General features: G+C 41.3%; 1 protein-coding gene across 3 annotated transcripts in view; it reads right to left on the bottom strand.

Moving 5' to 3' along the window:
* SYTL4 (synaptotagmin like 4) overlaps positions 1-14,717 on the bottom strand; it is an 89,812-nt gene that overhangs the window by 50,471 nt on the left and 24,624 nt on the right. For 2 of the 3 annotated variants that reach the window (XM_036440015.2, XM_045582434.1), the window contains exons 2-5: positions 1,507-1,686; positions 1,038-1,253; positions 795-904; positions 470-572 (exon numbers count right to left, since the gene is read on the bottom strand). In XM_036440015.2, coding sequence (XP_036295908.1) covers positions 470-572; positions 795-904; positions 1,038-1,253; positions 1,507-1,616 — 539 coding nt within the window. In that variant the 5' untranslated portion in view covers positions 1,617-1,686. Of the gene's footprint in view, positions 1-469; positions 573-794; positions 905-1,037; positions 1,254-1,366; positions 1,419-1,506; positions 1,687-14,717 lie in introns of those variants that run through there. The other variant, XM_045582435.1, reaches the window with a different exon arrangement.

Raw genomic sequence — 14,717 nt, 5'->3', positions numbered from 1 at the left:
TTTCAATAATGAGTATGTGTTATTTGTATTTATCTTTAAAATTTTCCTTACAAACTATGCCAAAGTATTATTGTTTACATATGGGTAGTAGGATTAGGAATATTGTTTTCTGCCCTTAAAAATATTTTCATTGATTTTTAGAGAGAGAGGAAAGGAGAGGGAAGGAGAAGAGAAACATCAATGTGAGAGGGAAACATCGATTGGCTACCACCTTCCTGACCACTACTGGGGATTGGGCCTACAACCCAGACATGTACCCTGACCAGGAATCAAACCAGCAATCTTTTGGTGCCTGGGCCAATGTCCAACTATCAGCCACATTGACCAGGGCTTTTCCCCTCCTTCTTTATTCTTTTCTGTGCTTTCCAAATTTTCCTACAATAAGCATCTATTATTTTAGAGATAGAACGAAGTAAAAATAATAGAATTAAAGAAATGTATAGTAGTTCTTGAAATAATTGGTTCTTACCTGGGCTCCTTCTGTTGCTCCTGAATGATCTTTCTTCCTGGCCAGATATCACCCATCTGTGACTGATGATGGAAGGATTGTCCCACAGTCTCTCTTTTATTCACTTCAAGACAAACAAAAACATGGCAGAGTGGTGGTGATGGGGGGAAGGAAACACATTACACTTGCAAAAGATATGGCAATATAATCTTTATGTTCCCCCACAATCAGGTTGAGCCCATGAAGGTAAGATACCATCAATAAGAATACATGAGGATTTCACACCAGAGGATCTATGACTTGAGGTCAAACACCTAAAGGAACCACCTCCAGAAAGATCCTGTACCTGCAGGTTTGCGGCGCAGGGACATCCTGATTATCTCACTGCCTGTGCGGTAAGCAAAGCGATTCAGTTTCTGATCATAAAACCAGTCTCCAGTCGCCTTCTTCAGCTCTCTGGGAAGTAATATAAGAAAATGACAGATAGATAATGGTCCTTATTATTCAACCAACGAAGGCTAAGAGGAGAAAGTCTCACCACAGCTAGGGCCTCATTTCCTCTCTCTACTCAGCCCTAAGTGACACTCACATTTCCTTGGCGCACACCTTGCACCTCCAGGTACCATTGCTTTCATGGATACGGCAGTCTCGGCACACCAGGTGATTACAACCCCGACAAGTGTTGGTCTTAGGAGTCAAACGGCCCAGGTTCTCCTGGCACCGGGCACAGGTCCGATCACTATAGTGTTGGCTGCCCCTCTTGGCCCCTTTCCTTTTTATCTCCAGTAATTCATTCTTTAATCGCCTGCCAAGACCCAAAAAAAGAAGTACAAGTTGATTTGGGATCTGCACAGGTTAAAGAGAGAGGAATTGTGGAGTAGAGACAGTAAAACTATTTAGTTCTGTGAGAACAATCACCTCAGAGCCCGACCTAAGCCAATGAAGAGTTGTAAACCTTATATACAAGTTCCTCTGAAAGTCATATGAGAGTTATAAGAAAAAGTCTGGATATCATTGGTCAAAGGCCTAGGAACCCATGCTTTTTCTGGAACTCTTACCTAATCCTTTTCTCATCTGCTTTCCGAAGTTCCTCATCTCGTTGTAGAACACTAAGGATCAAATCCCTTTCCATCTCAGATAGAAAAGAGAGGTCAAGCATCTCCGACATGGTTTATTCTATTTTTTCTTCTATTCTTCTTTCTTCAAAACAACCAGAGTAGGAGAGCTACCAGTGTTGCCTGAAATAAGTTAAGAATTAATTACACACAGATAATTTACTCCAGAATAGGCCCACAGCTCCAGAAGCTTTTAGTAGATCACTTTCCCATTGAGTCAGGCTAAAGAGACAATCAATGCAGCCCAGCTGGTGTGGCTCAGTGGTTGAGCATCAACCTATGAGCCAGGAGATCATGGTTCAATTCCTGGTCAGGGCACATGCCTGGTTGCAGGCTCAATCCCCAGTGTGGGGTGTGTAGGAGGCAGCCGATCAATGATTCTCTCTCATCACTAATGTTTCTCTCTCCCTTCCTCTCTGAAATCAATAAAAATATATATTTAAAAAAAGAGACATTGTAGAATTATCTGACCTATTTACCATTCCTACCCCCACCTGAATTAAAGATAGGTCTTTGATTTAAAATTAAGATGCTTTGATTCTTCAAGTAAAAAAACTTATTCATGACTCTGGGAAAGAGTTGGGTCTTTCATCTTGGTCAGGAAAGAGCTCAGACCAAATGAGTCAAACTCCCCCTACACCAAGCAGATCCTCAATCATCCAATTTTTAATACTTCAAATGTTCTCAAGCCCCAAGTCTGTTAATGCAAAAAATCAGATAGCTTGTCTCTGTAGTAGAAGAGAAAACCACATGAGGACTCCTGCCAGTTGAAGCCCATTTGTCCTTTCCTGACCAACTTCCATGTTCCCAGGATTTAGTCTGCTTTCTGCTGCATTTCAAAACTTCCATCATCTACTCTATCTCCCAAAGTTATTTTTTAAATTTAATTTTATTGTTTAAAGCACATGTGTCAAACACAAGGCCCGCGGGCCAAATCCGTCCCGCCAGGCCTTGCAATGTGGCCCGCACCGCGCTGTCATCACTGCACTCCGCTGCGTTTCCATCACAATGACAGTTTATGACTGTTCAGTAAACCATTCGGCCCACGATTTAGGCTGGATTTTAGATTTTGGCCCCTTCTCTGATTGAGTTCGACACCCCTAGTTTAAAGTATTACAAATAGTTGTACATATGTCTCCTTTTTTCCCCATTGATCTTCCCCCCGGCTCCCCAGAAAATACCCTCACCGCCCCCCCCCCTCCCAATGTCTTGCATCCATCGGTTGTTTGTATACATGCATACAAGTCCTTTGGTTGATCTCATTGCTAACACTACCGCAAGGATATCTTCACCCATTTCATGCACATTTGTTGATCACCCACTCTGACAACCATATGCAAAGTGTGGGAAATAGATCCGTAAAACAATCCCTCCCTTAGGTTCACAGAGTAGTAGGGTGAACAGATACACAAAAATACAGTAGAGTGTACTAGGTTCTATCAGAAGGATCATAAGTTAAAATGCTATGGAACTTAGAGAAGGAAGTAACTTGCATAGAGAGGGAAAAGAGAGCATTGCATACATGGAAGGCTTTACCGAAGAGGTGAATTTTGTCTTATACAACAGAGTATATGTTTGCTGGTAGAGGACAATGGTAGGAGAGATACTCTTAAAAATGAAGAATTTTAAAATTCATTATATAGACAATACAAATCCATCAAACATCTTTGTTGTTGCTTTGTTTCTTATATTGGGAAGTCACATGATCACATTCATTTTACAGAGATCACTCTAGCTATAATATAAAAGACTGATTTAAAGGACAGACTGAAATGAAATTTGGTAGTACATAATACATTGTAAAATATGCATACTTCTTAGTCAAGCAATATCACTTCTAAGAATCTACCTAATAGAAATATTCACACAAATGTGAATGCAAGGGTATATGTACAAGGATGTTACTGCAACATCATTTGCAAGAGAAAAAAGTTCTTTAACAAAGGAATCATTAAACTAAATACTACTTCCATATAACAGCATACTATTTGGCCATTAAAAAGGTGGTAGATCTGCCGAAACCGGTTTGGCTCAGTGGTAGAGCGTCAGTCTGCGGACTGAAAGGTCCCAGGTTCGATTCTGGTCAAGGGCATGTACATTGGTTGCGGGCACATCCCCGGTAGGGGGTGTGCAAGAGGCAGCTGGTCAATGTTTCTCTCTCATCGACTTTCTAGCTCTCTATCCCTCTCTCCTCCTCTCTGTAAAAAATCAATTTTTTTAAAAAAAAGGTGGTAGATCTCTATGAAAATGCATTCCTTAGTGGAAAATAAGTAGTTGCAGGAAAATATTGAATGATCATTTTTGGTAAAGTATTTATCTATACATTTGTATATTTTATAAGAGAAGAAATAGGTTTAGAAGTAAGGCAAGAAGCATAGTTTTAGTCATATTGAGTTTGTCCTGCATATAGCATATTCAGGTAATTAGACCCAGGATGTTGGAGGCACAAAGCTGGACATTAGGAAGAGAGACTATATCTGAAAATATATATTTGGTAGTCATGTGAGTCAGAGCCCAGGAGAGAGATATGAGGTTCATACTTACTTTCTCTGCTCCCTCTTAAAACTAGACAACAAACCCTTTTCAACTTAAATTGTTTGTGTGGTTTTTGTGTTTTGTTTTATGAATTCCCTAATGGATAATCCTATGCAATCCTATATAATAAAAGGCTAATATGCAAATAGACCAAATAACCACAACTGAACAACTGATCACTATGACATGCACTGACCTCCAGGGGGTATGTGCGGAACATGGTGGGCATTGGCTGCAGCGGTATGGTGGAGCAGGTGGGGGGGGGGAGGGTGCCAGACCAAAGCAGGGTGCCAGTTGGTAGGTGCTGTCAGCAGGTACAGGTGGCAGCTGTCAGCCCCAATTGCCTCTCAGGGCTTCTCCTCCTCCCCCTCCTCCTGAGGGGAGATCAGGGCCTGCAGCTGCCTCTCGCACCCGCTGCCAGTGATGGCCCCACTTGCACCCACTGCCAGTGCCAGAGCTGCTGCTCTCACTCACTGCCAGTGTCTGCCCCGCTCGCACCTGCAGCCAGCACCCCAACCACCACTGGCACCCACTGCAGGCGCCCAGCACTGGTCCTGATCACTCAGCGCCATCAGTGGATGCAAGCGGCAGCTGCTTGCCCTGATCTCCCCTGAGGGCTTCTCTACTCTCCTCTGCTCCTGAGGGGCAATCAAGGTAGCAGCTGTTGCTGGCACCCACTGCTGGCGTAGGCTCCAATCACTTCACACGTTCAGCGGGTGCAAGTGAGACCAGCACCATCAGCATATGGGAGCGGAGTTGGCCAGAGCCAGGCTGCCAGCAGACAGGTGACCAGGGGCCATGGCAGGAGAGGCTGGGTGGGGGCTTGGAGGATGGACTGGGACCCACTTCTCTGCCTACCACAGCCTTGTGGCCCAAAGTTCCTTCCAAGGTTCATGAATTCCTGCACTGGGCCCCTAGTAGAAATATAAAGACAGAAAGCTATACAAGTTCCTGAAACCTCAACATTTTCTCCAATTGACTAATTCCTGGTCTTTATTGAACTATACAACAACCTCTTCCCTAGGGTCTTTCTTAGATAGTCTTGAGGAAATCATCTTAATTCTTATCCCCAAGGAAAATATAAACTCTCCATTAGAACAAGGACTTTGTCAACTTTATTCTATGTATCTGGACCAGAACCTAACACAATACTTGGCACACAGAATTGCACATGCCACCACTATTACTGATTATCACTGTTGTCATCACCCCAACATTTCCATTTATTGAAAATTTACTATGGGTGACCAGGCTGTCTGGGGGGGGGCAATGAGGGGCAACCAGGCCAGCGAGGGGGGCAGTTGGGGGCAACCAAGCTGGCAGGCAGAGGCAGTTAGGGGTGATCAGGCTGTCATTGGAGCAGTTAGGGGCAGGCAGGTGAGCAGTTAGGAGCCAGTGGTCCTGGATTGGAGAGGGTGCAGGCTGGACTGAGGGGTCCTTCCCACTCCTGTGCACAAATTTTGTGCACCAGGCCTCTATTTATAAAATATTGTACAGAGCCATGTGGAAATGAATTATCATATGTGTGGTTATGGCTAAAGCACTGCTCAACAAATCAGCAGCTCCTGGATTACACAGGTATCATCAATTTCCTAATCTCCAAACTCAGCTGGACCCTCATTATATTTCTACTAGCTTTTAGTTCAATTCCCTTACCTAATGCCTTCAGGTTCTTTTTATTTTATCTTATTGATTTCAGAGAGGAAGGGAGAGGAGGAGAGAGAGACAGAAACATCAATGAAGAAAATCACCGATCAGCTGCTTCCCGCATGCCCCACACTGGGGACTGAGCCCACAATCTGGGTATGTGCCCTGAACAGGAGTCTAACGGTGGCCTCCTGATTCATAAGTCGATGCCCAAACACTGAGCCACACCAGCCAGGCCAGGTTCTATTTTAAGGCTTCCTGTCACACTCCTCCCACTTCCCATTGCTCAAGTCCTATCAGACATCCTTATCTCATAATTGCAATATGTATATATTTAGCTTCAGTCATCCATTACCTCCATTATCTCCCTGTCTCTTCTTTCCCATCACTTGAAAATCTTTCAGAAAACCCACATCTCATCCCCAGCCCTACCTTCAACTATGGGTTGCTGAGATTTCCAACATTAATCCTGTTACCAGCCAACTAACTTGAAATGAGATCTTACAGAATCAGTAGTGGGGAGAAGAAAACAGAATACTAAAGGCAAGCAGAAAAAGGAAAGCATTGAAAAAAAATAGACAAATAGAAAGCAAAAGGTAAGAAGGTAAAAACAAATTTCAATCCTATATAATAAAAGGCCACCCACCATAAGGGTAACAACCAGAATGACCAGAGACTAGAACCACCTCGGCCCCTCACTGGGCTGGCCCCAACCCAAGCAAGTGGTTAGGGGCAATCAGGCCAGCAGGCAGAGTGGTTAGGGGTGATCAGGTAGGCAGGCCAGTGGTTAGGGGCAATCAGGTAGGCAAACGGCCCCTTGCAGGGATGGCCACACGCCCCAGCAAAGAAAGAAGGAGGCCCAGGCCACCTGCGGCAACTCTGTGACAGGTGTGCAGCCGGCCAGCGATCACTCTACAGAGGGAGGCCCAGGCCAGCCAAGCTATCACACCGTATTCCTGTCACCTACAGAGGAAGGCAACTGGTGTCAGTGGGTGGGGAGCAGTGCTGCACAGATGGCAAGCAGTGCCAGCAGTGGGGGTGGGGTCAGCTGCCTACAGCCTGGGGAAGGAAAGCCCTGATAGACCCTGATCTCAGGCCAGGCCTAGCAACCCTACCCAAGGGGTCCCGGATTGTGAGAGGGTGCAGGCTGGGCTGAGGGACCCCCACCCGAGTGCACAAATTTTCTAGTATATAAATAAACATAAAAAGCATAAGTTACCAAAACTCACCCTATAAAATACAGAGATTAACACACTAGATACAATTTTAAAAGTCAGCTAGGATATCATTTTATAGGAGTCACATCTAAAACATAAGGATGAAGAAAGATTAAAAGGAAAAAAGATGGGAAAAGATATATAAGGTAAATGCTAACCAAAAGAAAATTGAGGTAGATATATTAATATCTAAAAAATAAAACTTTTGAGACAAAGGCATTACAAAGGATAAAGATCACTACATAGAGTAAATAAACTCATATGCACTAATAGAACACCTCCAAATATATAAGATGACTATGTACAACTAGAGAGAGAAATTGAAAAATCGACCATCAAAATGAGAGATTAATATACCTCTTTTAGTTATAGTATGCACCACTTAATGATGAATACATTCTGAGAAATGTGTCACTAGGCGATTTTGTCATTATTTGAACATCATTTAGTGTACTTACACAAACCTACTTGGAGAGTCTTTTACACACCTAGGCTATGGTATACCACCACAGTCTGCCATTCACTAAAATATTATGCACTGCATGACTGTATTGCTAGTACAATCAGATAAAAAATTAACAAGCCTATTGGGGAGCACACAAGACTTGGTTGGAAAGTTTGTAAGGAGGACATTTTTAGAAAATGGAAGTGTGTGGAAGGTGCCTGCCCTGTTTATCAGAATTCTAACTTAGGGGAGACTTAGGGGAGTGTCAAAGGTGGTCCCCTAATTATTCTTTGACCTTATCAAACAAGCCAGTGCATGTGCAGATCCCGGATATTTACTGGAATCCTTATGCTTAATTTATAGATGCCCTTGCTTAAAGGACATTGCAAACACATTTAACCTCCCATTATTACTTACCCTGCTGATTGTATCTAAAAGATAAACCTTGTATCAAACTGCTGGTACACTAAAGGCCTAAAGAGGCAGGCAAACGAGATTGCTTGGTCCCTTGAGCCAGGCAACCCCTTAGCCCTCTCTTTCACAGTGAAACTGTGTCAGAGTAATCTGTTCATCTGTTGTTCAGGGTCTACTGGTCAGCCCTAACAAAGTGGTGCCCTGTGTGAGAAGCCCCAGCAATAGACAAGCTGAACAACAAAATAAGCTTAATTTAATGGGCATATGAAGATTTCTATATCCAGTTGGATAATTGCATTCTTTTCAAGCACATATGGAACATTTATTCCCTCAAATGACCATTGTATTAGGTTATAGTGCAAATCTTGGTAATTTCAAAGAAATCATTCTCTTACAGACCACAGTATTTGACCTCAAAAAAATTAAATATGAATTCATTAATAAAATATATTTTTAATCCCAATACATTTTGGAAATTTAAAGACACTTCTTAATAACTCATAGCTCAAAGAACAAACCATAACTGTACTAAATATACCATTAACACTTCAAAAAAGAAACCTGCTACCTGCCTCACCACCCCTTTACCACAGGATAAAATATTTTCTAGAAATTAAAAAAGGAAAATATAGAAAATAATGCTTTCACCCTGGCCAGTATGGGTCAGTTGGCTGAGCATCATCCTGCACACCAGAAGGTTGGTGATTTGATTCCAGATCAGGGCATATGCCTGGTTGCTGGCTTGATTCCCAAGAGGGGGCATGCAGGAGGCAGCCTATCAATGTTTCTCGTCTCTCTCTCTCTCTCTCTCTCTCTCTCTCTCTCTCTCTCTCTCTCTCTCTCTCTCTCTCCCCTCCCTCCCTCCCTCTCATTCCTCTCTCTCTAAAATCAATAAAAACATTTTTTTAAATAATAATGCTTTCACATACAAAGAGTTATGTGATATATTTTTATGGTGAATGGTATATCACGTTTAAAAATACATAACTCAAAAAAGAAGGGAAGCACAAATAACAAAACCAGGCAGATTTGAAATTAGAAAACTTGTGACCATTCATATTCTCCCAATTGATTGACACTAGAGTTTAGTAGAAAAATTAAAGCCCAAGAAAATGTGAAAACTTGTTAAAGCCCTTCACTGAAATTTACTCACAGTTGTATAGTAAAAAGGGCAAGGATTGTGAATAAAATAAACTAACGGACAGAATAGAAACAGACTCATAGATACAGAGAACACACTGACATCTGTCAGAGGGATGGGAGTTGGGGGCTGGGGTATAGGATGAAGGGATTAAGCAAAAAATACACACACAGAAAACCTCATATGCATGCATATTAGCATAACCAACAGACACAGATATTGGGGCAATGGAGGCTTGTCCTGGGGAGGGGGGAATGGCGGGGGGCGGAGGTCAACTGGGGAAAAAGAAGTCATATGTAACACTTTAAACAATATATACATATGTAAAACTCATAGACACAGACAACAGTATGGTGATTACCAAGGGAAAGGGGCATAGGAGCAGGCAGAAGAGGGTAAAGAGGGGATAAATGGTGATAAATAGTGATGGAAGAAGATTTGAGTTGGGGTGGTAAATATACAATACAATATTCAGATGATTTATCATATAATTGTTTACCGGAAAACTGTATAATTTTATTAACCAATGTTACCCCTACAAATTCAATAAATTAAAAAAAAAACGGAAAAAAATAAAAGGGCAAGGATTATCTACTGAGAAAACCACAGCTCAAGTTACATGTGTCCGAACCTTAGCTCTGATGGACAATTTGTTCCATGTTAGTGGTGGGGTGACAAGACTCAGATGAAATATCTTAATATTGCAACCTTGTGGGATTTCATGCTCACAAAAAGATACTTTAGAAAGGTGGTTTGTTCAGTTAGAAAATTACATACATCTATTTCTAAAACTTCAGGATAATATTTTAATGCAAATAGTTACAAAAGAAAGGGAGAAGTGAAAAATATACCATCAGAATGGGAGGTTAGCATACCCTACTTAATTGCTGATCATACAAGCAGATAAAAATTTGCAAATATATAATCAAGTTGAACAAAACAATAAGTTTGATATAATGAGCATATGTAGAATTATATATTCAAGTGGATATGTCCCATTTATAACCTAATCCTGTAGATTAGGAGATAATAATAATAAATGAGCATTAGTACTAACACTAACATAGCAAGTTTTCACCAAGGGGTGGAGAGAGATATCGCAAATTATTTTAATTTCTGAAGACCAGTTTTTATTTTTTATTTTTTATTTTTAGGAGAGGAATTTTATTTCACTTTTTTTTAAATAAATCTTTATTGTTCAGATTATTACAAATGTGCTCCTCTTCCCCCCCCTCAATTGCTCCCCTTCACCAGGTTCCCACCCCACCCTCTGTCCTTTCCCCATCCCCCATTGTCCTCATCCATAGGTGCACAGTTTTTGTTCAGTCTCTTCCCGCACCCCCACTCCCCTTTTCCCTGAGAATCGTCAGTCCACTCCCCTTCCATACCTCTGATTCTATTATATTCACCAGTAAATATTGTTCATCAGATTTTTTAATTCCCTTGGTTTTTAGATTCACTTGTTGATAGCTATGTATTTCTTGATCATAATTTTTATCTTTATCTTCTTCCTCTTCCTAAATAACCTCCTTCAGCAATTCATATAATTCTGGTTTGGTGGTGATGAACTCTTTTAGCTTTTTTTTATTTGTGAAGCTCTTTATCTGTCCTTTTATTCTGAGTGATAGCTTTGCTGGGTAGATTATTTTTGGCTGTAGGTTCTTGTTATTCATCACCTTGAATATTTCTTGCCATTCCCGTCTGGCCTGCATGGTTTCTGTTGAGAAATCAGCTGACAATCTTATGGGTGCTCCTTTATAGGTCACTACCTGCTTTTCTCTTGCTGCTTTTAATATTCTCTCTTTGTCTTTTGCTCTTGGAATTTTAATTATGATATGTCTTGGTGTGGTCCTCCTTGGATTCCTTTTGTTTGGGGTTCTGCGGGCTTCCTGGACTTGTAAGTCTATTTCTTTCCCCAGGTGGGGGAAGTTTTCTGTCACTATTTCTTCTAGTACTCTTTCGGTATCTTGCTCTCTCTCTTCTGGAATCCCCATAATTCTGATGTTGGTTCGCTTGAAATTGTCCCAGAGGTTTCTTACACTATCTTCAACTTTCTGGATTCTCTTATCTTCTCCCTTCTGCAGAGGAGTGTCCTCTGGCTCTTTGTGTTCTAAATCTTTGTCTTGATTCTTGTGATCTTCCAGTCTGTTTTTAGGACTTTGTATAATATTTTTTATTTCAGACAATGTTTTCTTCATTTCTTGTTGATCCCTTATTATTTCTAGTTGCTCCCTTTTCATATCCTCATAGGTCTCTTTTATTTTATCGGCCTTTTTTAGGATATTGTTGAATAACCTTATAACTGTAGTTTTGAACTCAATGTCCAATCTTTTCTTTTCCTCCATCTCCTTCCTTTGTGTCCTGCTTCTTCTCTGCATTTTAGTTGTTTCCCTGATTTGATGGAATAGCTTTGTGTGCTAGGTGTTCTGGTAGAGCCCAGTAGCACAGCCTTCCCAGTTACCTGTGGTGGACAGTCTTGGTGTAGCCCTTTGTGGGCTGTGAGTGCAGTCTTGTTGTTAAGCCTTGCTTATTGTTGGTATCACTGGGAAGCATTGATCTCCAAGCCAATTGGCTGTGAGGATCAGCAGTGTCTCAGCTAGGAGGGTTTCCATACTCTGCTTGAATAGGGCGGGGTCTCGGGGTGGCGCAGACAATCTTTGGTTCCCTGTCAGTCTCGCCTTAGAAAAGTCCTGTTCCTGGAGAGTTTTGGAAGATTGGTTGCAGGCGCGCATGCACCTCTTTGGTAAAGGCGCAGACAAGCTTTGGATTCCTGCAAGTCCCTCCTTAGAGAAAGCCAGCCTCTGGGAGAGCTTCTGTGCTCAGCCACAGGTAGGGCAGAGTCTCGGGTTGGTGCAGACAAACTTTGTTTTCCCTTCGGCTCCTCCCCAAGTCCCGCAGTAATGGCCTCTGGCTTCACACACCTCCAAGAGATCTCTGCCCGCTGCATGACAGTCTGGCCTCTCCCTGTCTGGGGCCGTTTATCAGAGCAATAGGGTGATTCTGTTTTCCTCTCGGACAAGAAAGCCAGCCGCATTAGCTGTTCGCCCTCTCCGCGCCAGGAGTAAGCCAGCAGCAATCTCGGTCCGGCCCTTCCTCTCCGCACCGGGATTAAGCCAGCGCCTTTTCGGTCACACAGTTCTCCGTACCTTCACAGTTCCTGAGGTTCAGCGTGCCTTCTCTCTCCTTCCCAGATGGCAGAGCCTCCTCTCAGCTAGCCGTCTGGCGCTTCAGGGCAATGCCTCCCCTGTTTTTCAGTTCTAAATTCAAATTTGTTGTGGTAGGCTGCATTCAGGTGTCTACCCTATGCCGCCATCTTGGTTTCTCTCCTCACTTTTTAAATTTAATACATTTTTATTGTTCAGATTATTACAATTGTTCCTCTTCCCCTCCTCCCCCATAGCTCCCCTCCACCAGGTTCCCACCCCACCCACTGACCTTACTCCCCCTACTGTCTTCATCCATAGGTGTAGGATTTTTGTCCAGTCTCTTCCCACATTCCCCACTCTCCTTTTTCCCCAAGAATTGTCAGTCCACTCCCTTTCTATGCCCCTAATTCTATTATATTCACCAGTTAATACTGTTCATCAGATTTTTTTATTCCCTTGGTTTTTAGATTCACTGTTGATAGATATGTATTTGTTGTTCATAATTTTTATCTTTATCTTTTTAGAAGACCAGTTTTTAAAATGAAAAGCTGAGCCAAACTGATAGGAATCATGAATTAATGAATATAGAAGTGAAAAACAGACTTGGGTTCAAATCCTAGCTACTCTATTTATTAGTTATATGACCTTGGGCAAGGGCCAAGAATATGAAAAATATTTGATATAGAATAAATAGAGAATATGGAATTCCTTGTAAGAATAGTATTTAACTTTAAAATAATTGTTGGTGCTTACAAAATGGAATCTGGTCTGAATCAGAAGAACACCAAATAGCCATGGCTGGTGTGGCTCAGTTGGTTGGAGCATTGTCCCATGCACCAAAGGATTGCAAGTTCAATTCCAGATCAGGGTACAAACCAGGTTACGGGTTTGATTCCCAGTAGGGACGCATATGGGAAGCAACTGATTGATGTTTCTCCCTCACATCGGTGTTTCTCTCTCCCTCTCCCTACCTCTCAAAAGAAAAGAAAAAAAAATCACCAAATAATGTTTCTGCACTGGGCAGCAAATAACACAGATTTTGCTTTGTTTAATTTATTGCACACATGGGTACCCCTCCCTCTTCCAAACATGCAGTACACATATAAATGTGGAAATGGTGATATTTATGCTCAAACTAGAATCTTTTACCAGATGTGACCACCTTGAGGGCAGCCACTGTATCTGGACTTCATATCCCCAGGAGCTTATTTAGCAGTGTCTGAAACGCAGTATGAATTAAATTAAGGTTTATTGAACGTCTTTATCTGATGTGGCAACAGAGCTGAGAGAAAGGTGGTTTTCTTTTCCTGAGGTGTTATGAGTTAAGAGCATGGACGCTGGAGCCAGATTGCTTGAATTTGAATCCCAGCTTTGCCATTTACTAACTGTGTGACTCTGGGCAAATTATTAAACCTTTCAGTGTCTCAAATGTCTCATTTATCAGACGAAAATAATAACATGTTCTTGTTATAAAGATTAAATGCATTCTAAAAATATGTAAAGTTCTTAGAGTAATATAAATACAGAGAAAGCTAAGTGTTAGCTATTTTTATTTTGTCAGTTTTTATATGTGCATTTGCACTTTAAGACATAACTGGGTCTTGCATAATGACATTTATTTCCTCTTAAAGAATACAGATAGCCCTAACCAGTTTGGCTCCGTGGACAGAGCATCAGCCTGTGGACTGAAGGGTCCCAGGTTCGATTCTGGTCAAGTGCATGTACCTTGGTTGCGGGCACATCCCCAGTAGGAGGTGTACAAGAGGCAGCTGAATCTATGTTTCTAACTCTCTATCCCTCTCCCTCTCCCTTCCTTTCTGTAAAATATATATATTTATTATTATTATTATTATTATTATTATTATTATTATGAATATAGATGAATTGTGAGTAACTGCATCTAGACACCATTTAAAGTTTCAGGCATTTTTTAAGTGAAAATCTAAGCTTTAGACAATTTTAGAGATAACAGAAGAATTTCAGAAAAAGTGATCCATGCTCAAGAGTAAAACAACTGAACATGTATTAAATTACTCCTCTAAACTCAGAAGTAGTAATGATGTGATTGTTTTTGCATATAAATTATATTGGCTTATCAGTTATATCCCACCAAAGTGATGTGATAAAAGCATTTTACTGTTTGGGTCAAGGGCAAAGGACAATGGGCAATTTGGTAAAATGTACACCTCATTGAACATGAAAAAGTGAACTAGAGTCTTCAAATGATATTCATTTAACCATGAAGTCCTGAATAAAACTGTTATTATTAAGCAAATGATACTATGTTTTACATACAAACTGATTAGTGATGTGTGAAGATAAAGACTGCAGGGTGTCAGATTTTGTATATATTTGAATATAGATATTTAGAACTGACCTAGCTATGTCAAAAAGCCTGATGGTGTCCACAATTTTAAAAGATTAAAGTTGAAATTGGACTACAGATTATGACTGGTCATGAAAATTTGGGATTATAAAATATTAATGGACTTCTACTTCTGGCCATGATGGAGCAAAAAAGAATGGATTTCCACCTTGCAGGGAACAAGACTTCTTCCTCCCGCCCCAAAATGGATAAAATATATGAAACTGGTGGTTTCTAAGACACT

This window comes from Pipistrellus kuhlii, unplaced genomic scaffold (assembly GCF_014108245.1).
Source record: "Pipistrellus kuhlii isolate mPipKuh1 unplaced genomic scaffold, mPipKuh1.p scaffold_m20_p_16, whole genome shotgun sequence".
In the NCBI taxonomy this organism is placed as follows: Eukaryota; Metazoa; Chordata; class Mammalia; order Chiroptera; family Vespertilionidae; genus Pipistrellus; species Pipistrellus kuhlii.
Note: the sequence above shows the minus strand (reverse complement) of the source record. Positions and strands in the feature narration are given on the sequence as shown.